This window comes from Alternaria arborescens, assembly GCF_004154835.1.
Source record: "Alternaria arborescens strain FERA 675 chromosome Unknown contig_3, whole genome shotgun sequence".
Classification (NCBI taxonomy): domain Eukaryota; kingdom Fungi; phylum Ascomycota; class Dothideomycetes; order Pleosporales; family Pleosporaceae; genus Alternaria; species Alternaria arborescens.
Window position 1 is genome coordinate 352315 of NW_021167858.1, and position 25734 is coordinate 378048.

Consider the following 25734-nt stretch of genomic DNA (forward strand, 5'->3'; position numbering starts at 1 on the left):
GGCAGTTGTGCCGCACCATACATGCACCTCGTACAGCCTGTCTTCGGACGCCAGTGTTGTCAGGCTATTTTCGGAACATCATAAGCCAAACATAGCGAAGGCGGATATTCGGCACAATTTGCGACTAACAGCAGTTAAGAGGCAGAGAAGGCAAGAGACCGAAACATGGACATGTACATCAATCGTTTACAGGACGAACTACCATACAGAATCAGGCCAGAAGGACCCATGGACAAATGAAGGACTCAACCGCCTGACACGTTTGAAACATCTTGCAATGTTGCCTGGCGTCCAAGATCTTGTCGAAGAGGTTTACGCGCGCAGCCTGAAAGTCATGTAATGCACAATCTCGCAAACGAATGTTCCGGCTGCCTGGCTCATTCGGTTTTGTGGTTGCCGTTGCCACGTACGGCTTGAAGCACGATGGGGTTGGGCTCAAACACAGTCGTAACGTGAAGCGCGTCGCATCGTGAACACCCAGCTACATCACGACGAACACCAACATCGTGACATGATCAACGCTACTTTACATCAATTCTATCTGTGTACTTGGTGTTATGACATACCACGTCCAATTGTCCTTTAAGCGATTTGTTCACAATATTAAAAATGTCCAGCGCCGATGTCTAAACTTCAAGCTGCGCTCAAATATACCCGTTTTAAGCCTCACTTACAGGGTTCTCAGCCGAACCGGGAGGCTGAAGCACCCCACGCCTCCAACGTGTCGCAACACCAACCCCATGTATCGGAACACCTACTAACCGCCCTGGCCACGCATGCACATCTGTCATGCCTTAAGATGGCCCTATAGCCGTCACCTCAGGCTTCTCTTTTTCTCATCCTCCTCATCTCACGTTTCTCATCACTTTGTGTTGCATTTTCCTTGCATCTATCTTTCTTTACTTACCTCTTCACAATCTTTAATAAACGACTGGCTAGTCCAGCTTGCTATTCTTTCACGGATCCAAACCGAGCGCTAGTCGCACATCCACTCTCTTGACGAGACATTGAGCATTATAACACGAATCGCATACCTAATATCGAAATCGCTTTCCATACGAACGAATATCACATACACTAGCCAACATGTATTTCTCAAGAGCAACCATTCTCTCCGCCGTCTTCGGCCTCGCGTGCGCCCAAGAGTCTTCCATGACCGCTTCAGTATCCATGGCCTCCGCCACTCAGCCGACACTCTCCTCAGCTGTGTTGGGCAGCGTATCGACATCTCAGCCATCTGCAATGGCAGGCATGGTCATGACACACGTCGTCCAAGTCGGAGGTCCAAATGGAAGCCTGACCTTCTCTCCCTCCAACGTTGTCGCACAGCCAGGAGATCTTGTTCAGTTCCAATTTCACCCCAAGGTACGTCCTATCTTGATCCATCACTTCCTCTTCTTCGAGTGGAACCTAATTAACATTTCCTAAACAGAACCACTCAGTCGTTCAATCTACCTTCGACAACCCATGCACACCCATCCAAAACATCATGTCCAACAAAACCGATGCCTTCTTCTCTGGCTTCATGCCTACGAACGCTTCCGTTACTGCTACAAGTCAAGTCCTCACATACACCATCCGTGTCGCAGATGCGAAGCCAGTCTGGTTCTACTGTTCTCAGGGCAAGCATTGCCAAGCTGGTATGGTCGGTGCTATCAACGCGTAAGTCTTCGTTCTTGCATTCCCAAACAAATCCACTAACTCTATACGTACAGCCCTACATCTGGCAACAAAACAATGTCTGCCTTTGTCGCTCTCGCCGCTCAAGCTACGGAGAACCTCTCCCCCGGCCAAGCAGCCGGCTCAGGCGGCGCCGCAGGCAACACACCCACCTCGCCTTCAGCTGGTGGTGGCGCGAACTCTGGTACCGATAGTACCTCTGGTGGTGCTGCAGGTGGTGCTAGTAGCTCTGCCAGTGGTGCTCCTGCTCAGGCCACTGCTAACGTTGCTGCTGGTGGTTTCAGCCCGCAGAGCTACGTTGGAGCTGCTGCTGCGGTTGTTGCTGCTGTCGTTGGTGTTTTGTAAGGGAGCCATTGGTGAATTTATGGAGGGAAGAAATATATGCTTTTTTGCTGTGATACCAATTCTAGGATGATGATACTGAGCTGGTTCTACACTCAGATTTGGGCGTGTTGTTTTATAGTTCACGGAAATTAATGAGATAACTATTGACCTCACTTATAGTTCAATTTTGATGTTCCCTGTTTTCAATTGGAAACAATGATATTTAGACGAAAGGGACCGCTTTGAACTCACATGTAGTTGGTGCTTCTCTTCACTTCATCTTCTAGTTCTCATGCTCTACTTCGCAAGGCCATTTCCAATAGAACTCTAGTACCTAGGTAGGATGCGTTTCTTATCAGCAACCGTAGGTTATTGAACTTCTCGAGAGTAACCACAAACTTATCGCACCGCTGCTTGGAAATATATCTGTGCCTCTCTGCTTACGTTAGTCCAAGCCATATATATGCTGTGAACAAGTCACAGTTGTGTCCTTGATCTTGGAACGACGCTCTTTCAGTGATTTCGACTCTAATTCTGAGTTTGAGTTGCTCTGTTGACCTGTTTCATCCGACAATTGTTATTTCTCAGTAGTCGTGTCGATCTAGAGGGCGTAGTGTTGTGGCAGCATTCTCGTGCTCAATGACGTCCTGCCTGTTGTCTCCACAGTCTAGACGGTCTGTCGAACTTGGTGGGGATACGAGTAAGGGATACTCGGAAAGGCTAGTGCGCGATGTCATGTCAATTGGCGTGCACGTGGGAGCTGTGTGCGTAAAATACGTCTCAAATTTCAGGGAGTGAACCCTGCAGCACGTTGGCATGAAAAATTGGAGCTTACCCGAGGCAACGTTGTGAGTTTGAAAATTTCGGGTAACTTACGCCAAATAGTATATGTAGCGTAGGTCGAGACCCTCTCGATCGCATCATGAAGAATGCTGTTGGTGTTGCGAACCGCGGCGGATCTCGCGTTCATGCGTTGTGATGTCATGCAGTTGAGCTAAAAGTTTTCACCCGCTTGCCCGCAGAGCCTCTTCCGTCTTTACCCCAATCGGACGACTACGGCATGTTGATCAATTGACAGACCGCATCCTGACATGTCATACCTGGAGGCGACAAAGAGCTTTTCCCTTTACCTTACTGGGACTCTGTTAGGCACTTGTATGCCGTCTTCTGAAAGACCTTTCCATGTGTTCCTTTACAGGCAAAGCGGAGCAGGCTTTTAGCAAGTATACTTAATTCCATACGAACACAACAAAGCCAAACCATTCAAGCAATACCGGGCGACCTCACTAGCTGCTTGAGAACTTGCGGGTTTGAGACCCACTCGACCCATTCTTATCTTCAGCCGCATGCAGATCTACGGACGTTTCGCCTGTCGGAAGGTGCGCGCACGTAGGCAAGAAGTGGATTAAGAAAGTAACTAACAGTTTTTCGCTGCATGGACGAAGCTTGTCGTCACATAGTTGGGTCCACAAGATGCAACCGCCAAAGAGCACCGCGACGTTGACAAGCTAGGCCCACCCTGAGACACACTGTATCATTCCTATCGTCGATGGCATCTATCACCCCGATCCCAACGATAAATTTTAGGCCGACATTTTATGCCAAGGGTTGACAACAATGGATCCCACCCTGACAAGACCCTCTCTGAGTGGAGAGTCGTTCTTCATTGCGAGCTTTCTACTCAGACGTCATTCTGGAGGTGGATGCCAAATGTGGACTTTTATTGGGTTCAAGAGGGCCTTAATACTCTATCCCGCACCCCGAGTCTCATCTCCAGCTTTCTCTCCTCATTCCACCTTACGATGACGGAACGCGAGTCCAGGCAACCTTCGCCCGCCCGAGCTGGCACAGGACCAGTTTCCGAGAAAGATGATTCTGAGCGCCGACCCAGCGTACCAGCTGAGGCAAGCGACGAGGAGAAATGGGATGTCAACGTTCCCGTGGATCCTCAAGGAGTCCACCACCCCTCCATGGTACCCGGTCCAGACGGAAAGCGCGAGTTGAGGGAATGGGAGTGTTGGGATAAGCTCGCATACTCCTGGCCAAAGTGGAAGAAGGCCATGTATTTGGCTTCCATTGCTGGAATTCAAATCTCCATGAACTTCAACACGTCGGTATATCCTAGCGCTGTCAACCCCATCTCTGAACATTTCGGAATCAGCGCACAGGCAGCGCGCGTTGGACAGATGATCTATCTGGTCTTCTACTCCTTTGGGTGCGAACTGTGGGCGCCATGGAGCGAGGAATTTGGTCGATGGCCCATTCTACAGCTCAGTATGCTGCTCATCAACATCTGGGAAATCCCCTGTTCTGTTGCCCCGAACTTCGGCACCATCGTGGTCTGCAGAGCTCTTGTAAGTTTACCACCTTTTGAATACATCCAGCGCTAATGTTTGTTTTTAGGGTGGTCTCTCTACAGCTGGAGGTAGTGTTACTCTTGGTCTTATTGCCGACATGTACGAACCAGAGACTCAGCACTGGCCTCTATGCTTTATTGTATTGTCTTCTACGATCGGAACGTCTATCGGCGGTGTAATCGGCGGACCCATCGAAAAATACCTTACATGGCAGTGGAACTTCTGGATCCAATTGATCTTTGGTGTTGCTGTCCAAGCAGTGCATTTCTTCATGCCGGAGAGCCGAGCTACCATTCTTATCGACCGCGAAGCGAAGAGACGTCGTGAGACTGGCGAAGATCCCAACGTTTATGGACCAAACGAACTCAAGAAGCCGCGAATCTCGCTCAAGGAAGCTGGAAAGATCTGGCTCCGACCATTTGAGATGTTCGTCCGTGAGCCTATCGTGTTGCTCCTATCGCTCCTCTCCGGTTTCTCTGACGCTCTAATCTTCACGTTCCTGGAGGCTTTCAACGTCACTTTCCCGAACAACTTTGGTTTCGGTACGCTGCAGGTAGCTTGGGCGTTCATTCCAATCAACGCCTCCTACTTCTTCACATACTTCCTGTACTGGCCTTGGTTCTGGCGCGATGATCACCTACGCAAGAAGAATGGCCCTGACTGGATGTCGCCAGAGCGGCGTTTGAAACCACTTCTGTTGCTTGCGTTGTTTGAGCCCATCGGGCTGTTTGGCTTTGCTTGGACCTGTAAGTTGGCCTCCAATGTAGTCACCTGAACTTCGACTAATAGTGTACAGGTATGGGACCACCTCAAACGCATTGGATAGCACCAATGATCTTTTCGTTCCTCGTCGGCCTTGCAAACTTCGCAATCTACTACTCTTCTGTCGATTACATGATCGCTGCGTACGGTCCATACTCGGCTTCGGCCACTGGCGGAAACGCGTTTGCTCGTGATTTCCTCGCCGGTATCTCGGCTATGTACGCCACACCTCTGTACAACAATCTCGCATCTACGAGTCCCCAGAAGTCTCAGTATGCCACCACTCTTTTGGCATGCTTGTCGTGTCTGGTCGTGGTGCCGATCTACGTTTTCTATTGGAAGGGCCCGCAGATCAGGAAGGCTAGTAAATTCGCCTCTATCCTTGCAGAAGACAGGAAGGCGGAGGGCGTCAGACGGCTCAGTAAGGCTGACAACCTACCGGCCTAAGTTCCGGTGAAAGAGTTCATGATACCCCTGCTTTTTGTATGATACTTTCGGAAGCAATGCAGATGTCTCCTTCTTCGCCATATACCACTCGTCCTGTAACACTCTTCATGAGGTCGCTACTTTGTTCAAGTCCAAGACATATCGCGATATGTATGAGCTGGACTTTTCTTTTGTCTCACCGCTACGAGACGACCAAGAGACAGCAGAATAATGAACGATGAGTTTCACTCCCAGCACAGAGTGTCGACACAGTACGAAGTTTTACGTATATATTGTCACATATCATTACTAGAGTCCACATGAGAATGTCCAATCTCTGATTGTTAGACTCCCACAACAAATATGATATAAACTGCTCTTATTAAAATCTCGGACGCTTCTCTCAGCTTCTACATATCGGGCCGTCAACCACTAACAGACTTGTATAGTCTTTTACCTTCGTGGTGTGGCGCTGTAGTGAATGAGGATGTCTGCATGCTATCGCTATCTATCCAGCTTACGTGTGATACCAGCTGCCATATATACTAACGCAACTCGAGTGGATTCGTCTGACTGTTTCTAGTTATTTATCAATCAGTTCACTATGTCAGACATTGTAAGTCAATTTCACCGCCACGTCTATTCACATGAATATACTGGATATGTTTGCAGACATTGCTGGAATCATCCCGGATGATAAGAGGAAGATCACCCATATATTCCTAGGGAACACATCCATACCCGTCCAAGCAGAGACAACCGTGTAGTCTTACAGCTCAGTACGCTCTTTGGCCAAGACATAATAGAAAGATACTGAGCTATCAACTAGCGACTCACGGTTCCGTCAAACGTTCAACACCCAGCTTTTACAAGTTCAAAACACTAAACATGGTGATGGAACATCTGGATTTCGCGAAGACACACAAATCGAAGCCTCAGGGTAATCTCGATAGCGCGACGAATGAGCCGAAATCCAGTGTCACGGGCATGGCTACGTTGACATACGCGGAAATGCGCGCGCACAAGCATACAGAGAACCCCCGTTGCGCTTGTCACGACATCGAGACTATCCTTGCTCTAGTCCCCGAAAATCAACAAAGCCAGTTTGTGCGTGTGTATCCTCGCCCTCAGCCAAGGTATGCTCAGTATCCTACCGGCGTCTCCATGTTTCGTGAGGAACTGGACATGGAGATGACAGTGCCTCGTCAGGACTCTGCCCAGCAACCCCGGCCTTCGCTCGATAGTATGATTATGGCTCCCATGACAGCTGAAGAGTATACTGGAAGTCGTGGTGTAGAGCCTGACAAGAAACAGAACGAGCAGTTTTGCATACCAAAAGTGGCCGACGCTGTCTCTACCTTCTTTGCACAAGCTCGTAGAGCGGTACGATTCAGACCAGCGCTGCTGCCGACACCTATTGATGACGTACCAGCTGCAAAGAACCGACTGCCTAAGCCATGTGGTGATGAAACGCTAGAGGATGTTTCTACATCGCAGCTTTCTGCTCAGGTTACAGTAAAACTTCAGCGTTGTAATGCTGTACGGTACCGAACCAATCGTCGACCAAGACTAAAGTCACGCGCTCAGAAGTATACAAATCTTGGATATTGCCCTGGTAGTGAAGCCGATGAGTACGATCTGTCAGCACCAGTTGCAGTGCAACAGACTGGTCATGCTCCGATAACAAAGAAACGACCACTAACCAAGCAATCGCGGAAGCAGAGTACTAAAGGTACTACTATCTTTGAAGCCCCTCCTAAACAATCCCTGTACCATCCAAAGCGTCCAGACTCTCCCTTTCCAGGACCACAGCAACGAACAAAGCTACCAGTGACATCAATAAAGAAGGTCTGTAAGTATCAGCGTCACGACGCTGCCTCGGTGAATCGTCCTCAAAGGCATACGCACACTAACGAGGCCGCAAACAAACCTCGTCCTCCACCTCTGCGTGGTACAAAGGATGTGCTTTCCATGGCTGACAAGCCAGGTTTGCCGCCCCTCATTCAGCGTAATGAGTACCTTCTGTGGCAAGATCTCGGTGTTTTGAAGACCACTTCAGGCCCAGCTTTGACTTCGCTATCGACAAGTCGCCGAAACTACGCAGCAACTGATTTTGGTATGTCAGACCACGTTTCAAAGGACACTCTAGAAGCTGTTTCTGCATCTCGAAGATTCTCTCTGGAAAGTGCTAGTTCGGTTTCGCAATCTTCAGGCTACCCAGCAACTGAAGCCAGCGTACCAGATGACGTTTCCGATGGCATCCCAGAAGCCATTCCAGCATCTCGACGATTCTCGTTGGATGACTACATCATCCCAGAGGTAGTTCCAGCAAGCTACCGCTTTTCCATATCAGATAGTGGTTCCGAGACTGTTAAAGTTGAGCGTCGATTGTCAATCGATTCAAGGTTCTCGGTAGGTTCATCTACGCATGAAGCTGACTATGCCTACGAAAACCACACCAGTGCTGGAGAAAGAACCGATGGAGACGACCATTACGCATATTCAGATGCTTTAGATCCGGAACCACCGGTAATCCGTGGAGCGTCGGTCTGTAGTTCATCTGTACGTTCTTTCTCAGAAGAAAACCGTCCAAGCCTTGGATACTACGAGTACGCGGTACCGTCAGTACCCGATGTCATGTCTCCAGTTGATACTCATTCAGAAAGTGATTCCGACTCTTCCATTGACCAATCCCTCTTTGCAGACTTTGATGGGGATCACTTTGACACCAGCACTCCCTCGCTGAGCAGCGACACCGAGACCCTACCGTCAAATTGTTATACAACTAGGTCGGACAATGGCTACCGCCAAAGCTCTCTAGAGGGTGCGCGACACTCATTTCGGCAGAGTTTAGGAAAGGCTTCGCAGTTCAATCGGGCGAGGACCTTTGATATACGGCGCTCGAACTCATATTGGATAGATTAGTGTGTAACAATTAAAAGAATTTTGCCATTGAAACGTTTGAGGGGTATGCTTGTATAGACAACATCGTCGACGCTCTCAACCAGATCGTAAAAGAAAGTCAACAAGAAGATGAGGATCCGCGCAGAACATAGAGTCGCAATCATGTCCCCATCTAGCCCATACATCCTGCCGATATTTAGATAAGATGTCCAAAAATATGGTCTCTCCATCAGATTAGCAAACCAGTCGGGTAAACTTTTACGGGCGTTCCACGCATTACCAACCCACACTCTACCTGAATCGCGCAGTACACCTGCCCATGACCTCGCCCTGGCAAACCAGCTCGGCATTGAACTCCGAGCCATCGAGAGTAAGGTAAATGTCAAAGTAGACACGGTAAAAAGTACCTTGGGGCGTGTCCATGCGTTCAAAATCCTTTTCGAGATTCTTTCGTGAGAGATCAGAAGTGAGTGTGACAACTTCCTTGATACCTACTTGGCCGTTAGCAAGATGTTTTCTTCGTTGGATAATCTCTCTCAACTTACGAGGGTCTTTGGTGTATTCTGGGCAAACATCGTCATCACACGCATAGAGTATATCCTCGTACATAAGTGTAGCGCCGGGTGCAACTTGTCTGAAGAACGAGACTTTAACCGGCTCGCCGATCTTGACTCTTTGTCCCTTTTGCACAAAGATTTGGCGTGTGTACTTGCAGCGATCCTTGCCGTCAAGAGATGGGACTCGGTATTGTTCGGGGTGGTGGCCCTCTTTGAAGGGTTGGAGAGTTGCCATGAGGTAATGCCTACGTGCAACACGGTGTGTGACGATACGCTCGGTGATACCTGCTGTGACGGCTCCCTTGACGATGGCGGCGACAGAGTCCATGGGGCGGACGACCTTTGATTGAAACTGAGGTGGGACGTGGAGTTTGATTTGTTGGAAGAGGTATTCAGAGGCTCCAAAACCACCGACAACCAAGACGTTCTGTGCTGATTAGTACTGGATGTAAAAAGCTTCAATCTCGTGTTGCTCACCTGCAATGACCGGTTCTGTGCCTGAATGGCGATGATCTGATTCCTGACAAGCTCAAGGATACGGTTCACAACCGGCTCAAAGCACTGCAGAATCTCCTCGTTCGTGAAAGTCATATACCCTTCTTCGATGCCAGCCTCGGGGAACTCTGCCTCGATACCAACGTCGACGGCCCATTTCTGACCATTGTTTCGGAAATCGGCTTTTATCCTATTCTCAAAATCCATGATACACTTGGCATACACCTTGCCGGCGGTTTTGGAACCATCTGGGAGTTTCATCTTCCTGATCTTGGCTCGGAGAATGTTGCTGAAGTTGCGATTGAGCGCAGTGGAACCGCACGAGTCTCCGGATCCAGCTGTGCACTCGGCGACGGAGAAGGGCTGCTCTTCTTCGACTTCGTAGGCAATCAAATCGACGGTTCCACCACCACAATCGACGATGAGAACGGCGTCGTGTATCTTGAGGTTGAGCAGACCAGTCTTTGAACAGAACATGGCGGCGGCTTCGGGTTCGGTGATGAGTGTCAATCTGTTGTCGTTTTCGTCCCGCAAGAAACCAGCCTGAATGGCAGCCGCGCGCGTTGCAGCCTTTCCAGCATCGTTCCAGATGGCAGGTACCGTGAGGTAGTATCTGATGTTGCGCTCCTCTCGGTTGAAAACCTCACCAAGCGTCTTTTGCAGCTGGTTGCGCATTGCCTGGCGCAGGTGGAAGAGGTAGTCGGCGGCGACATCGATCTCAGACTTGCCAGGAGGTAGCGGTGGGAGGTTGATGGGGTCGATGTATGTGTTTCCGGACAGCATGAGCTGCAGCTTGAACCACTCGACCTTTTGCACACCAGGCTTGGGGTAGCCCGTGGGGGCCAAAGCATCGGCGATGTCAGGGCCCCATCCTACTACTTTCTGGTACTGGTCGTAGTAGAGGACGGTGGGAATCTGCGGCGCATTAGTCCTGTCACGTCGATGTGGTCATGTGGGTCGCACCTTCTGCTTTGTCTGGTTACCGGCGCCAGGCCATTCGGTGATGATGTCTTCCTTGGCCTCGGTGTTGGTAGCAAAGGCGAATGCGACGCCTGAGAAGGTAGTGCCCTGTTTGGGGTGGTTAGTTGCTGCGCCTCGTGATGCCTGAGGCTACTCACAAAGTCGATGCCAACAATGAGCTGAGCCTTGGAACGACCTTCGCCGGCTACTTCTGCCATGCCCGAGGGCCTGTTGTATGATGTGGGCGCACCATGAGGGGCAGGAGCTCCAGGCGGAGGTGCACCGTAGCCCTGGCCGTATTGTCCAGGCGGCCCTTGGGGAGGGTAGCCAGGCGGACCACCCTGCGGCGGGTAGCCCATGGGCGTCTGCTGGGGAGGGTAGCCAGGCGCGCCCGTGTTGATGGGCGGTAGAGGGCTCGTAGGTCGGCCGTGCTGTTGTTGCGGCGCACCGAGTCCGCCAGGAGGGGCGTATGTGTACGAGGGCGGGCGGCCCAGCGGGTTTTGAGGATTCATGGGGAGCGACGAGCTGCTCGACGAGGCCTGGGGGGACAGCGAGGTTGGTCGTTGGGTGCCTGTGGGGGCGGGATTGCTCTGGGGAGTGGGCGAAGGGTTGTGTGAGGAACTCTTTCGTTTCGAACCCACTAGGTTCTTGAAACGGGTGTTCATGGAATTCATGAGACTGAGAGAGGGAGAGGGCTGAGAATCAGCGGGTGGGGTGCGATCAAGGATATTTGGGAGAGGTGCTGCTGCGGCTGACAGCAAGCTGGGCACTGTCCAAACGGAGCAAGCTGCAAGGCTGTGTGAGGGAAAGCCCGCCGGCTGGGGGTGCGGCGCAGTCCCCGAGGAATTGGCTGAGAGTGCTTAGTGACGGGCTTTGTATCCTCGAAGCTTGACACGGCAGATACAAAGCGCGCGATCACTGAGTTGCTCGTTCCTGACCACGGCGCTTGCTGGCGAAATTGACGCGGCGGGGTGAATTGTACACAATAGCGGGTCATCCTCCGCCGGTCAACATCCTGGACCGCTACGGCGACGCCACACACTAAATGAATCGCTCAGAACCAGCCACGTCGAGCTGTCAAACACAACATCCCGCCTGTTCAGCGTCCTCAGCGGTACCCCGGTTCCTGCCGTACTGTATCCCGGGAGCATGCTTTATGGGAGTCACCACGTGCTGGATAGGACGACAAGGGGAGTTTTCCATTACGAAGGATGCCATTTCCCTCTGGCGGCCTGACGGTCCCGTCAACAATCCTACCGTCTTACGAGCCCGAGCCTGGGTGGGTCTCTGCTGCATACTGCTCACATCAGCACTCTCGATGCCTCAGGTTGCACGTTCGCCTACGTTTCCCTATGCGAGCAATGGGCTGCAAGTTGTACAAGAACACAAAGCTTCATCTCTCCAAGCGGTCTGTATCTTCGCTGTCCCATCTTCGCGTTTCTTTGTCCCGATGGCCATATGGACCCACCAAACTGGGGAGCTCCACTCCAGGGTCCATAAGGCTGGTGTCTAATATTGGAACACGATTTGTTTGGCTGTGGTATGTTAGCGTTCATTACGATGGACTGAGTCTTAATATTAAGGCAGGGCAGCATAACGCTGTCAGGGAATTCTGTATGACGATCTGATGCAAGTCTGTGTTCTGAAGACGTCGCTTTCGCTTTCTGCAATTGCCATCCTAGCGTGCAATTGGTTGTGAGGCATGTGTTACCAGCCATCTCTTTATACTTCACTGCACGTCTTCACAAGAGTGAAGCCAAAGGGTCATAACATGATGTCATCTTAGATGCTATGCCAAACATTGCTTCGAATTATCCAAAATCCTTATTTCCAATGCAGAACTCCCATGCCCGAATTTGTACTACCATCATATCCAAAGTAGTCGCGAAAACAGTTCGCGTGTGTATCATATTCATGTCCAACTCCTTCCGTTTCCTCAATCGCAGACAACGTCCCTCACTTCTGCTGTCATCCCATGTTCCCCAGTGCAAGCCAAGCAAGCACCCCTGACACTACCAACAAGAGCAGCGCAACAACAAACATGGCGACGATTCTCTCGACCGAATACCGCACATCATCTGGTCTTGTCGCGTCTATACCCAGTTGGCTTTCCTCGTCTTCTTCAACTCGGGAGTCGTGCTGGCTGCTAGGTATGTATTGGATGAGTGTGTCGCGATATGATTGTCGGACTGCGATTGCGTATGACGGTGGTGCATCAGCTGGGTACAAGGCATCGTCAGATTGGATCGAGAACTCCGTTGATTGCGCGTACGTGTGCGTGGAGAGGAGATGTGCAAGAGGTACGTCGTCGGCGATTGGTGTGTGAGGTGGTGAGGTGTCTGTGTATGGTTGGTACACCAGACTGTGCTGAGAGTGCGGGTCATATGTGGGTGAAATGAGTTGATGACGCGTCGAGGATATGCCTTCTGTGGGTGTTGGGGGATCATCACGGTACGGCTCTTGGTCTGCGTAGGGAGGGGGCATGTGTGGTATCGTGGGTAGTGGTTTTATCGTCGCTGACGAGTCTGAGGAGCTTGGTAATGCATGTTGTGTGGGCGATGTGCTTCGCGTGAGTGCTGGAGAGTCGCCATGTAATCTAATAGTGTCCTGCAGGAAGGTTAGTTGATTCGACATCAGGTGGGAAGGTTAAGCTGCCTGCATACCTCCATGACGAACCTCCAAAGTCACGATACCGTCTTTTTCTCAAATATCCCTTCAGTGCTGCCAAAAGAGCGTCCGGTTTCCTCAAAGCACAACCTAAGAAGCTACCGTAACCTATATCATCAAGAACCTGTTTGCCCTTATCAGTAAGAGGCTGGCTGCGACACGTATCACACAGCACAGTACAAAGAAGATTAGCAGTCGGAGCAGTCACAGTCACAGAACAGGATGGAGAAAGTGTACAAGGCAACTGCAACAGGCGCCCAAGGCCTTCCGCAGCAAGTGCGCAGTAGTCTATCGCGGCCCCCCATCAGATGGCTGGGGGGTAGCTATCTGCCATGGCATGGATCCGCGTAGTTGAGAGACCAATGCGTCGTGACGATTGTGGCTGGAGCGAGGGGGGCATGTGGGTTTAGCGCTGAGGCTTGACCCTCAAGAAAGCCGCCGAGCCGGCAAGGCAGACATCGCGGCATGCGGCTCACCTTGGTCAATTATCACAAAATACCTGTCGGCAGCAATCTTACACATCCAAAAAGTTTTCTGGATAGTGGACTCGCCTGAGCTTTCCTTCAACGCAACAAGGTTCGCCATCAAGATCAGTGCTTCTAGGGAGGAAGGGCCATCGCACCGCCACAGTTCCGAAACTTGGACCCGCGACGCGACAATGCCTGGAAATTCAGGAACGCGTTTCAGGCCTAAAATAGCGGATGGACTTGCAAGCGCTCTGTGTACCAAGTACCGAAGGGGTTCATTCGACCTAACGAAAGAATTTCCTTGCCCACATCTACCGGTAGTGTCGGCAGCGGTAATTGTCCTACAGGGATAGGCACCAGTTCGCTTTCGTTGAGTCTTCGAGGCAACCATCACAGGGAGCGAACCGTACACAGCATCCATGCAACATAGTCCGTGACTCAGCGAGAAAATGATGAATGCTTTTTGACACCGTGTTCTGATATCGAGCCGAGTGCCGTTCCTGCAATGTGACTTCTCCGGTATCGTATTTAACTTGCTCAACTTCTCGAGCTTGGGCACTTTAAGCACTTTCGGATCTCCACATTCCCTCGAACAGTGCATCCAGGTCTTCTCTCGGTGAAGTGCCCTTCTCTTTACAGACAGGAACCCGCCCGGACACTTCAGCGTACGCTTCGTCCCTGTAGTCGTTCTAAACTACCTTTTGCGATTAACACGCTAGAGTGACAGCGAATCGTTTAGATGTAAATGAAGAGTCAATGGTACCACACATATGTGACAAAGATAGGATACGCAAGCATATTGTTACTCCCAGTGCTAGGCTTGCTTCTCAAGCGCCACAGTGTAGATATAGGAACATGAGCTTTGAAAGTGAAAATTCTCATATTATCATCGACCTCGTTCATTGCAGGTAGAAACACCACATAACTTGTTCAACTCGATGTAGAAAATAGAAGAAGATCGTCGCCCTAGATTAGGTCTCGAAGCAAAGTTCACTCAGTCATCATTCCCTTCTCCTGTATACTTTCTGAGCCTGCTTCTTTTTCCTCGTCCGACTCCGTCTACCGCCACAATCCACTAACCGTCTCAACCCCTCTCTCAACCACAGCCTTGACCCTCGCCCTAAGCGCATTGTTCGCGCACTCCACATCCAAATCCTCCAACCAAACCTTCGCCACCCACTTGTCAAACTTAATCTCCACACCAGGAACAGGTATACCTAGGTTATGTAGGCGTTTGAGTTCTGCTTTGTCTTCTGCGGACAACTGGTCATCTGGTGCAATAGGAGGCGGGAGAGCAGCAACACTAAAGGGCTCTTGTGATTTGGCATCATCTGGAGTTGAGGTATCCATCGAATCGGGGTTGGCTGCCGGAGTGCCGTTCGCAGTAGCGGTTGTAGTGCTGTTGCGAGGGAGAGTAATGGGCCGGACTGCTTCTTCGCCGAACTGAGCTTCTAGGAAGAGGAACAGGCGGGCCAGACGGGTGGAAGGATCTGTTGTGCGGTGAGGATGAGGCTTCTTGAAGCGATGGGTCAGTTTTGTGGTGAGTATGTCGTCTTCCTCTTCTTCTTTGGGTGGGGATGCATGGGTGTGAGAGTGTTGTTTTGAGGATTCTAGATGATGTGTGTTAGTATCATGTCTGATCGGAGTGCTAGGCTGGATCGGGGGATGTGACTTACGTCGAACAGCTGCTGGAGAGGACTCGACGGTGAAGAGAACTGCAAGAACGGCGTCGGCGATACCGTCGTTGATTACGTTGCCTTCCCATTCTACTTCTACTCTTCCTCCGTTCTTGATGAGGACATTCACGCAGTCCATTACCGTGAACTTTGTTTCTGTTCGGCTGACTTCTTCATCTGCCTCCTCATCGTGAGTCGTGCCATTGCCGTTCATCTTACCGTCAACGGCAGCATCGGTGAGACTGCTCTCTTTGATAGCACCAAAGGTTCCTTCTAGTGCCCATCGTATTAGGTCAACTCCAGCGGCCGACAGAGTGAGATGCTGACGACATAAAATGGTCGTTGTGGTTAGACCTGCGTATTCCTTCAGATCTTCGGGTGCCATGAGCGAAATCTTGAAGTCGTTTTGGACGAGAACTCCACTAATCATATCCACCTTCTCGTCTTCTTGGTCTTCTGCAGCACTTATGCTTTCGTCGCCGTTCGGAGTCAGGGAGCGAGGCAGAGGTGGAGCGATAGAGGCCAACTTTCCCACTACCTTGGCGATCTTATCGGTTTTAAAAGGAATGCGGAGTTCCTCACAGTTGGCTGGGGAGTAAATTTTCGTGGGGACGGCTTTCTGAGCGTTGAAGGAAAGGAGTTTAGACTTTAGACGAGTCATGTTACCCTTCTCGCCGTGAACAAGAATCTAGGCTTTGGTGAGTACAAGCTTCTTCACCGTGAATATGCAAAGTGAGCTGAACTTACAACAACAGGAGCAGCAACTTCCTGCACAAACTCCATGTTCTCTTTTCCATCAACATGCGCCGCGAAACTGTACTCCTGGACTGTGCATCGCCGGGGAATCATGGTCTGCTCATTCTCTCTTTGACCTGGTCGTCGTGCTGAGTTACTCGCTCGGGTCATGATGGCAGGAATTTGATCTGGCTCGTGGACAATCTGCTTCGCCATTGTGCCCTCGACAGAGTAACCAGTGATGATGACACCGTTCCTTGGGTCAGGTGCCCATCGCTCAAGCAGCTCACGCGATGTTCCGGACTGCATCATACCTGGCGAAGCAAGCATGACACATCCACCCAGGTCGTCGAAACGCTCGAGGCTCTTGAGTGAGCGGACAAACTTGAAGTCCCAGGCTCCACGTCGTCCAGTATCTCCAGCAGCTTCCGCCTCGGCCATGCGCTCGGCGAAGAGGCGTTTGATGTTGTCGTTCATGGCCGACACGTAGGTTTGGTAGACCTGCATACACTTCCGTGCTAAGCTGGAGTTGTAGTAGATGGGTATTTTCTGGACCTCTGGATGCTTACTCCAGTATTCGTCCAGGATGAGAAGAAGTTCCTGGGCTCGCCCCAGAGCGAAGACTGGAAGAAGAGCTCGGCCGCCGCGGTTGAGGACATCGGTGATAGCTTTCATGAGTTGTGCTTCTCGCTCGACACGTGGCGTGTGCATCGAGATACCAAACGTCGATTCGGTGATAAGGACATCGATCTTTACGCCCGGTGGTACCGACGCTGATACTAAATGCCGGTCGTCCTCTCGTGAGTAGTCGCCAGTGAACAATATCTTCAAGCCTGCAATCTCCATAAGAAACATGGCTGCTCCGAGTACGTGGCCGGCAGGATATGGTGTGATTCGTACACCAGAGACGGTATGTGTAGTGTAGAAGTCGATCGATTCGATCATGGGATAGGTATTGAGATGGTCCGCCTCAGTGTACATTTGGATCTTGGTCTCAGAATTGCTCGACATGTTTCCGACACGAACGGAGTCTTGGATAAGCCACTTGTAGATGGCTTTGGTCGGATGTGTCATGAATACACGGCCCTTGAAATTCGTCTTCGCAAGCACGTACGGCAAGGAAGCAGCATGGTCGACGTGAAAACTAGCCGGATGTCAGCATACTGGACGGTCAGGAGACCCAGGAAGTAGTCAGGAAAAGACGCCCAAGGTGGTAGATACATCGGTGGGAACCAGGGAGGGGCACATCATCGAAGTCGAGCGGAGAGGAAGCAAATAATATTCCATTCATAGTGATATACAAGTCGCTGAACTGCGAGTGCCCTTTGCGCGCTCATGGTCCGACTCCAGTGATGCGCCGAACCCCAACTACCATGGCAAGCAAGACGTGCGTATACATACTGTGAAATTAGTAGCACGTCTACAGTGCTAAGATCGAAGTCATCGTAGAATGGCATTGCCGATAAGCCTTCGTGTGCGGGATGCATACCGGCATCAAGCTGTTCGGCATTAGCATGGTCGCCAGAGAAGATTCGAGTCCTGTATGCGCACCATGACCGTCTTGCCCTTGTACTGAATGATATGACACGACCGACCGACCTCGTTACCGCCTCCTAAGCAGAGGAACATGAGCTCGTCGGACGGATCTATTGGGTCTTCATCTTCGGGCGCCATGGCCGTTGCCTTTCTCTTCGACGCCATGATTGTGCAGGTTGAGGTATGCCGGACCGACACGCGTTATACAGGTGACGGAGGTGAAGCTATCGGGCGGGTGAATTGTAGCCGGCGAAGAACGCGTAAAGTAGCCACGAGCAGCGACCGGACCTATCTCGTTAGTCGTGGATTAGTGTCGCAAGAGCATTCAACGCCTCGATTGGACAATGCGAGGGTGCGAGACAAAGTGCAGCAGCGCCGAGTGAGAGTGGAGTGCACGTTGGACGACCATTGCGGCTCTCTTTGTCTGGCGCGCGACTGCCAAGACCCCGTCCGTGCTCGTCATTCCAGATTCAACTTCCGCTTCATCGACCGCGACAAGAACATTACCCACGCGCCCACCGACTCGACCCATCGCGACTGCCGAAAAACACGTGCGGAAGCAAACGCTATCGACCCGAAACTCAGCGCCGCCGGATGACGCGCCGATAAATCACCTTCACCTGCGCAACTCCCCGCAGGGGACGAGCTGCCCGTCATGGCCTACCCCAACTACAACCAGTACCCTCCGCCGGGCCAGCAGCCTCCGCCGCCCGTGCAAACGCAGAACCTGAATCACCACCAACAGCAGCGCGCCTTTTCACCGCAACACTACCAGCAGTCCCCGACCGCCTTGTCCCCGACCATGGGAAGTGGCATCCCTCCCAATAAGCGTCAGCGCCTGTCCCCGAATCCGCCATCACCCGCACCATACCAGTCACCTTTTGGTATGCCTGGTGCTCCCTCGTTTCCGCCCTCGCCGTATACCGCATCCCCGCAGACGCCTGGCTACCACTCACTGCCCACATCGCCTGCCGCGATGCAGCCTCCGCCATTCCACCAGCCCCAGCCGTACCAGCATCCGAATGGACAACAGCCAGCGCTCCAGGGCTCTATGCCGCCACCCAAGGTCCCGTATAGCAAAACTGCGGATAATTCAGAATTGGAGAAGGCGAATGCGCGCGATCTGGATGTCAACAACATCAGCGATGTTCTTACCGGATCTGGTATCGACCTGCGCGCCGAAGAGGACAACTTGTTGCACAATTACAGGAGCTTCAACTCGCAGGCATCAGGCTCCACAGCATCCCCCCACACTAGCTTCAATAACTGGAGCCAGCAGTCAAGCCATGGCGCGTTCCAGGGGACTGGTGCGCTCAGTCAGGAAATGACCAAGGAGCAGCACGAAGCCGAATTCATCAGGAAACACGAACAAGCCGCTAGAATTCTGAACGAGTCGGCCCAACAGCCACTCAACGACCCGTTTCTACAAGCGAGCGTTCTCAGGCATCGCATCGCAAAGCGTGGGTATGAGCACGGTATTCAGATAAATGTGGATGGTCTGTTTGATAAAATTCCAGACAAAGGCCAGCAAGAGATCACACGTACTACTCAAGCTGGTGCTAATGGCGAGCAAATTGTAGGTCTAGAGGCTGCCAGTCTACTAAACCAGAACGCTCCGCTTGTTGAGATTCTAACATTAATTTCCCTGGCTGCCGAGGAGCGCATACGTACCGTGGTCGAAGACTCTTTCGCTTTGTGTCAAGGCCGTCAGAACACTTCTCATGGCATTATTCCACCCCAGATGCTTGACCTTGCCATCGTAGGAGAGAATGCACAGGAGAAGATGGTTCCGCCAGTTAACGTCCTGAAGACGCCGTGGGAGGCACCGGACAGCGCTGTCAGCCCTACAGCAACAGCAAGCAAGGGTATGTCTTAACTGGTCTTTTCCCATATAATTGCTAACTTGTTTAGGTGTTCCCAATGCAGGACGGCTGCCAACCCCTCCCAGCGAAGCACCGCCAACTCCTCAGCGAACGTACCAAAACGTCAACCATGTTGCTCAGGCGCTCACAAAGCGCGTTCAGGATGATTACAAGTGGGAGCAGGAGCGGCTTCGCAAGCGTGCAAAGCGTCAAGCAGGTGCCTCAGCTTCCTCCGCAGATACACCAGCTATTCCCATACCCCTGCCAGAACCTGTCACAAAGAAGGCCCTGGCATTCGCCAAGAAGCAAAGCCAGTCAGATGTTGTTGTGTTCGGCAAAGCCAATGAAACTGCCAGTATGGCGCTTGGCGGCAAGAAGAAGAAGTACTCCTGGATGACTGGTGGAGGCGGTGGTCCAGCGTCAGGTGCTTCGACACCACGACCGGCAGCTACGACAGGTGGTAGCGGCACCGCTACACCTGCAGTCCAAGCGCCTGAAAAGGCTCTCCTGGGCAGGAAGCGCAAGTTCGGCGATGCAATCGAGCAAAACGAGACGGGGGCCGGGATCCAGCTCCGCGATTTGATTCACGTGCTAGATAATGATGGAAAAGAGAAGAAGACGCTCACGGTCATCTTGGCGCGTCTTAAGAACACGGAAAAAGACACAAAGCCCGAGGTCAACAAATCTTTACCTCCTTCTGGAGTAAGAGCTTAGGCTTTGTATTATTTGCATTATCAGCGTTGGCGTTTAACGGGAGGCCTGTGGGGCTGATGAGGATCAGAATTTGTGCGATACCTTACTTGCATCATATCCCCAAGGGCTGGGGTAAAACTATCCATCGGCCGAGGACGAACAGTTGGTCGTCTTCGAATGGAACTTGTATCAAAAATATCATATTCTTGGGCTATAGTAGCCGAACACTGACCGACTATATCACCTATAACAGGCATTACTTATTAGATTGTGACTCAAGTGATTGGCCATGCTTTTTAGTGATTGAAAGCCTCTAAATATTGACAGTCTTGATGTCAGGCATCTGCAAGGTTACTACCACATCTTCTACAAGCATCAAACGCATACCTGAAAGACTGCAAAGGGTTTGAATTCACCCACAAACTGGAAGCCGCACTCATACAGATGCTTGACACAGGCATCGACAGATAAGTGTCGAGTGAAGGGTTTGGAGAGACGAGTAAGGCTCAGAAAGAGTTCTTCTGGAAGGACGGTGAAAAGTGATGGGAACCAGGATGTGAATGACAGGAACGGGAATGCAGCGAAACTGATGGAATGGTAGGCTAGGGAAGTTTGACAATGAGACTCGGACGACTCAACAGTTGGTTCGATACGAGCCGGTGCACCATATGTGATTTACTGTGGTAGAAACGTACGAGATGGGAAGACTTAATAACAATATTTTCATGTTCGTTCTACTTTATTCTATGGAAAATATGCGTCGGTGTGCCAACATATACCATGTAACAGAAATTCCAACCCAACTCCAATCCGGTCCAGACCGACTGCTCGAAGAAGAAGTTCCTAAACATCCAAGTTCAATTTCGGAATCGCCTTCAACCCATCCCCATCACTCCACGGTCGCAGCACCGGCGTCTCAGGCAATGGCATGGGCGTGGGGACAATCAGATCCAACCTTAATTCGGGGATCATGTTCGTCAAACCCAACATAGGAGATTCCAGAGGTCGCAAAACGGGTGCACGTGGTAAGAAAACGTTGTGTACTTCGAGATTGGTATTTTTCCGTCCTGCGTCCATACTTTTGACCTTTGGATTTGGTTTGAAGACTACACTTTGCGCAGGTGTAGTCGAAAGGGACGAGATGGAGTCCGTTGAAGCCCATGACGTGGGTCTGGAGCTTGTCGAAGTGGAAGCGTCTGACGTACGGTAAGATAATACCGAGTGTGCTGGGGTCGTGTTTGTGGAGGCGATCGAGGCGGCTGAGGACGACATTGGTGAGGTTGCTCTTGAAGGGTGAGCAGCTGGGAACGGCATGGGGACTACATGCAATTCCGATGGCAGGATAGAGAGCTCAAACTCGTTGGGTAACTGTCTTGGCTGTCTTGGCCATATGACATCGAAGGGTGCGTGGACTACCAGGGAGAGTGCCATCGTAGTATCAACTACAGCATTTTTGGGTGGTAGTTTGTAAAAGGTGCTGTGAACAGGTATGTGAAAGGTAGCGTGAAAGGCTTTGTGACAAGTACAGTGCCGCGAAGACGCTGTCTGGATTGAAGTATGAAACGCTTTGTATGGGATGAAGAAATGAACATGGCGACGTCCGCTAATATACATTACCTCTATGCTGAACCGTGGATGCGACTAAGTCATGCCTTGGTAGACTTGCGCTCTATGGTCGGTGTAGAAAACCAAAATTACTGGAGCTCGCCAATCCGACGTATCTTGGTGATGCAGTATTTTGATAGGCAGTCGCGACCTAACCAATGACTGCTGTGCTATTGACATGAAAGCACAATTTTTCACGACTCTGGCATTCCACATGCCTATTGCATTGAATATGGCAAATGTGATGTTCAAAGCCTCAGTATCTAGTCCATAACCACGGTATTGGGCAAGCGAAACCTCCAACAGTATTATCTTCATCAAAATGTTAAACCGCCAGGAAGCGTATGATGAACTCATCAGTGGTACCAAAACACCAATCATAAGTGCAAGAACTTTGCGTGGGTCAAAAGCTTTAGCGCGTTTGCGCTTGCGCGAACGGTCGCACCAGGCTAATCCAAACACTGATGACTCCGAAGATGAACACTTGGATGAGGAATTTACTTGGGAAAGGGACGGAGCAGAACTCTTGCCAGATCGATTTGATGAGGAACGCCTGGTGCAAGAAATCGAGCTCAAAGATGTCCTAGCTAGACTTGACGAGCTATGTCGGGAAGAACGTGGGCCGTTTTTGGATGCTGATGAAGGTTCGAATTGGAGCCGGTACCGAGAAATAGTGGAACTACACGCCGACGAGCTACACATGGATACTACAATCCTCGAGCGGATCAAGACTGGGAATGGCCCACGTGACAAAATCTTCGAAGACCTGCTTGCTCCATTACGTTCGGAACCACTAGTACCAGAAGCTGAGGAGTCAGAAGCCGACATGTTGAAAGTCCTGCTCGCCTGGAACAAGCGCATTGCTGACAGCCACAATGACGATCTCACGACACGCCAGGCGTTCACCGCTGCTTTAGTGGAGAGGATTAATGTTGTTGACAGGGTCCTGGCGATTGTGAGCGAGGATAAGAATAGCAACCACGATGACAAGACTGGCCAGAATGGAATTCTGGAACCTTCTCGACGGCGTTTACTGAAAGCCATCCATGAATACCGACCGGAGACTAGAAACTTCAGGAACCAGAACCCATTTGACATGCTTGTCATCATGTTGGCCCACGTTGAACAGCAAGAGTTTGAGGTTGCGAACAAAGACGATTGCATGTACCTTATCTTCAAGGCATTGAATGGACAGGAGCAACTGAAGAATCGCTTCAATCGTGAGAAGCAGAGACATTCGTATCAAAGCCAGAGAGAGGACGCAGAGCGAGATAACAATCAGGATGAAGTAAGACGATGCACGACTAAATGGAGAGTGTCCAACAAGAGATTGGCAGAAAGAACAAGGCAGAAATTGATGACTAGGATCCAACGCGCACGAAATGAATTAACAAAGGTCGGACTTGACGAGTTGTTGGAGTTAGCTGTGCTCCAATCGGCCCAGCCACACGCTGAAAGGGAGAACGATCCAGATACTCCGCCCTGGAAGGACATCTTTGGCAAATGTACTCAGGCAGACGACTATGATACCCTGAAAGACAAACTCGAAAAGCACTTCCCGGATATGGAGGCTACTCTAGAAGCAACTGTAGATAAAGTTCAAGATATGAAGACGACTCACAATCTGGTTCTATCTCGAACGGTAAAGTTCGCCGGCGCTGACCTTCAAGGTCGCGATGAGGCTGAGAGAACACGCATAATAACGGCGCGGCTGAACGACCCAGTTACCGCAAGAATGATGGAGGAGACGTTGGAAGGCATGTTGAACACGCATCTTGCCGCGACGCAAACGCTCGTGAACTTGGTGCGGATGGAGGAACCGATGAGTGAATTGTTGGCAGCTACGACAACGAAACACGACAACTTGTCGGAACTAGCCTGCTTGATCAATGGTGATCATGAGTTGAGTGCTAGTAGCGAGACGGAAGTTGAAGTTGTTTCTGCTGAGAGAAGTGAAGACAAAGAAGATTGATGGTCTGCCGGAGATAGGGATGTTAAATCCGGTTGTTGAGGATTAGCGACATGTGATCCCGATGGATTCGAAAATGCGAAGTCCTGTCTTTCTATGAGCCCCTGAGCGTCAGCTGCCTCGCCCGGGTGATGTTAGAATAATGTGCTATTTCGTGGGCTCCCAGAAAGAATATGGATAAAGGAATTCGGGTGCGGGATTTACGAAAGCCGATGGGCACGCACAAATCGCAGTGACGTGAATGGAGGATTTGCGACAGGGCGGGTATCCGGATTGGAGTCGGGAAAGAACGGGTCCAGCGCCAAGCACAAAACTTCTCATTAACTATCGCGGGCTCGTAATCTCCGTTCTGTCCAGCTTCAACCACCAAACCTCTCCACTCCACTTCCTTCGCTTCTCATCCATACCAGCGAAATGGCCACCAACCCCCCTCCCACCGCCACCGGCTCCAGCAAGGTCGATGCCGCGAAGGCTAAGCTCGCGGCCGCTGACCCTACCGCTCCCACTGGCCTTGACCTGTACTCGCGATTCGCTTTCGCCGGTGCCGTCTGCTGCTCCGTCACCCACGGAGCCCTCACACCCGTCGATGTGTACGTTGTCCCGTTCTGCAATGGCCCTGAGAGGCCTCAATGGCTGTATCGCACAAGTTTTGCGACAGTTGACAGATGTCAAAAATGACGACAGAATGCCAAGCTAACACATGCAACAGCGTCAAGACCAGGATTCAGCTTGACCCCGTCACCTACAACACCGGTCTGATCGGTGGCTTCAGGAAGACCATCGCCAATGAGGGTATGGGCGCCGTCTGGACCGGTTTCGGTCCCACCGCTGCCGGTTACTTCCTCCAGGGTGCCTTCAAGTTCGGAGGTTACGAGTTCTTCAAGCAGCAGTCCATCAACCTCGTCGGTTACGAGACCGCTGCCAACAACCGTACTGCCGTCTACCTCGCCTCTGCTGCCGTCGCCGAGTTCTTCGCCGATGTCGCCCTCTGCCCTCTTGAGGCTACCCGTATCCGTCTCGTCGGTGACCCAACCTTCGCCAACGGTCTCGTTGGTGGATTCTCCAAGATCCTGAAGAACGAGGGTGTCGGTGCCTTCTACTCTGGTTTCGGACCTATCCTGTTCAAGCAGTACGTCGCAATTTTCTCTGGGTGAACACACAACATCGACTAACAACACATAGGGTTCCCTACACCATGGCCAAGTTCGCCGTCTTCGAGAAGGTCAACGAGGCCGTCTACTCCGTCGTCGACAAGAGCAAGACCTCCAACGGAATGCAGACCGTCTACAATTTGGGCTCTGGTATCATTGCCGGTTTCGCCGCCGCCATCATCTCCCAGCCTGCCGACACCATGCTTTCCAGGATTAACAAGACCAAGGGTCTTCCCGGAGAGGGAACCACCTCCCGTTTGATCAAGATCGCCAAGGAGCTTGGTCTCCGTGGTTCATTCGGTGGTATCGGTGCTCGTCTTTTCATGGTTGGTACCCTGACTGCTGGTCAGTTCGCCATCTACGGTGACATCAAGAAGGCTCTTGGTGCTACCGGTGGTGTCGAAATCGCCAAGACCAACTAAGCGCTGGTCTCGTGCGATGGGGAAAGAGTGACGGAGGAGATGATACCAAGACAGCCAGGATAGCAGGTCTCTCGAGGTGGACTTGTCACATAAAAGTCTGTCTTTTCTTGCATAATGGCTGGTATGGGTTTGGTACGATATCACATTTCTTCTTCTGTGTGTTTTGCGTTTATCTGCAGTCATTCGAGTTAGATCTTGCTTCGCTTAGACGGCGATTTTATGTAACAGTACGATCGAGTAGGAAATATGCTGCAATAGACCCAACTCATAATGTCCAAGAACTGCACTTTACCTGTGAAATCCAATCCAGTTGAGGGAACAGTAATGAAATGATAAAGATTGATGTCTTTTACATGATTCAGATCTCAAAGTAGTGTTTGCGATTTAGGGATCCGGAACTATCCATGAAGTAGCAGCCAGGACGTAGCTGCAACGTCAGAATTGTCAATTGCACGCAATAACAAACAATCGCTATCGCATCGATCC

The 25734-nt window shown here is 51.1% G+C and overlaps 9 protein-coding genes across 9 annotated transcripts; 6 read left to right on the forward strand and 3 right to left on the reverse strand.

The window, feature by feature from the left end:
• Nucleotides 1-1086: 1086 nt before the first annotated feature.
• Nucleotides 1087-2025, forward strand: AA0111_g1566 (hypothetical protein; the record flags this gene model as incomplete). The annotated part of the gene is made up of 3 exons (XM_028647239.1): nt 1087-1365; nt 1433-1662; nt 1716-2025. 3 exons carry the CDS (start codon nt 1087-1089, stop codon nt 2023-2025), a joined length of 819 nt encoding a protein of 272 aa, XP_028510867.1.
• A 1781-nt stretch (nt 2026-3806) lies between these two features.
• AA0111_g1567 (hypothetical protein) lies at nt 3807-5570 on the forward strand (the record flags this gene model as incomplete). Its single annotated transcript, XM_028647240.1, has 3 exons — nt 3807-4358; nt 4408-5107; nt 5158-5570. The coding sequence occupies 3 exons, from the start codon at nt 3807-3809 to the stop codon at nt 5568-5570; spliced, it is 1665 nt and encodes a 554-aa protein (XP_028510868.1).
• Nucleotides 5571-6437: 867 nt separating this feature from the next.
• AA0111_g1568 (hypothetical protein) lies at nt 6438-8474 on the forward strand (the record flags this gene model as incomplete). Its single annotated transcript, XM_028647241.1, has 1 exon — nt 6438-8474. The coding sequence occupies one exon, from the start codon at nt 6438-6440 to the stop codon at nt 8472-8474; it is 2037 nt and encodes a 678-aa protein (XP_028510871.1).
• A 270-nt stretch (nt 8475-8744) lies between these two features.
• On the reverse strand, nt 8745-11130 carry AA0111_g1569 (hypothetical protein; the record flags this gene model as incomplete). Its single annotated transcript, XM_028647242.1, has 5 exons — nt 8745-8944; nt 8999-9437; nt 9488-10420; nt 10469-10573; nt 10624-11130. 5 exons carry the CDS (start codon nt 11128-11130, stop codon nt 8745-8747), a joined length of 2184 nt encoding a protein of 727 aa, XP_028510872.1.
• Nucleotides 11131-12433: 1303 nt separating this feature from the next.
• On the reverse strand, nt 12434-13134 carry AA0111_g1570 (hypothetical protein; the record flags this gene model as incomplete). Its single annotated transcript, XM_028647244.1, has 2 exons — nt 12434-13072; nt 13129-13134. 2 exons carry the CDS (start codon nt 13132-13134, stop codon nt 12434-12436), a joined length of 645 nt encoding a protein of 214 aa, XP_028510529.1.
• Nucleotides 13135-14658: 1524 nt separating this feature from the next.
• On the reverse strand, nt 14659-17711 carry AA0111_g1571 (Endoribonuclease; the record flags this gene model as incomplete). Its single annotated transcript, XM_028647245.1, has 5 exons — nt 14659-15209; nt 15276-15963; nt 16023-17154; nt 17412-17509; nt 17562-17711. The coding sequence occupies 5 exons, from the start codon at nt 17709-17711 to the stop codon at nt 14659-14661; spliced, it is 2619 nt and encodes an 872-aa protein (XP_028510528.1).
• A 490-nt stretch (nt 17712-18201) lies between these two features.
• On the forward strand, nt 18202-20122 carry AA0111_g1572 (hypothetical protein; the record flags this gene model as incomplete). Its single annotated transcript, XM_028647246.1, has 2 exons — nt 18202-19411; nt 19458-20122. 2 exons carry the CDS (start codon nt 18202-18204, stop codon nt 20120-20122), a joined length of 1875 nt encoding a protein of 624 aa, XP_028510531.1.
• A 1906-nt stretch (nt 20123-22028) lies between these two features.
• AA0111_g1573 (hypothetical protein) lies at nt 22029-23678 on the forward strand (the record flags this gene model as incomplete). The annotated part of the gene is made up of 1 exon (XM_028647247.1): nt 22029-23678. One exon carries the CDS (start codon nt 22029-22031, stop codon nt 23676-23678), a length of 1650 nt encoding a protein of 549 aa, XP_028510530.1.
• A 411-nt stretch (nt 23679-24089) lies between these two features.
• AA0111_g1574 (Mitochondrial phosphate carrier protein) lies at nt 24090-25248 on the forward strand (the record flags this gene model as incomplete). The annotated part of the gene is made up of 3 exons (XM_028647248.1): nt 24090-24265; nt 24385-24804; nt 24858-25248. The coding sequence occupies 3 exons, from the start codon at nt 24090-24092 to the stop codon at nt 25246-25248; spliced, it is 987 nt and encodes a 328-aa protein (XP_028510533.1).
• Nucleotides 25249-25734: the final 486 nt, after the last annotated feature.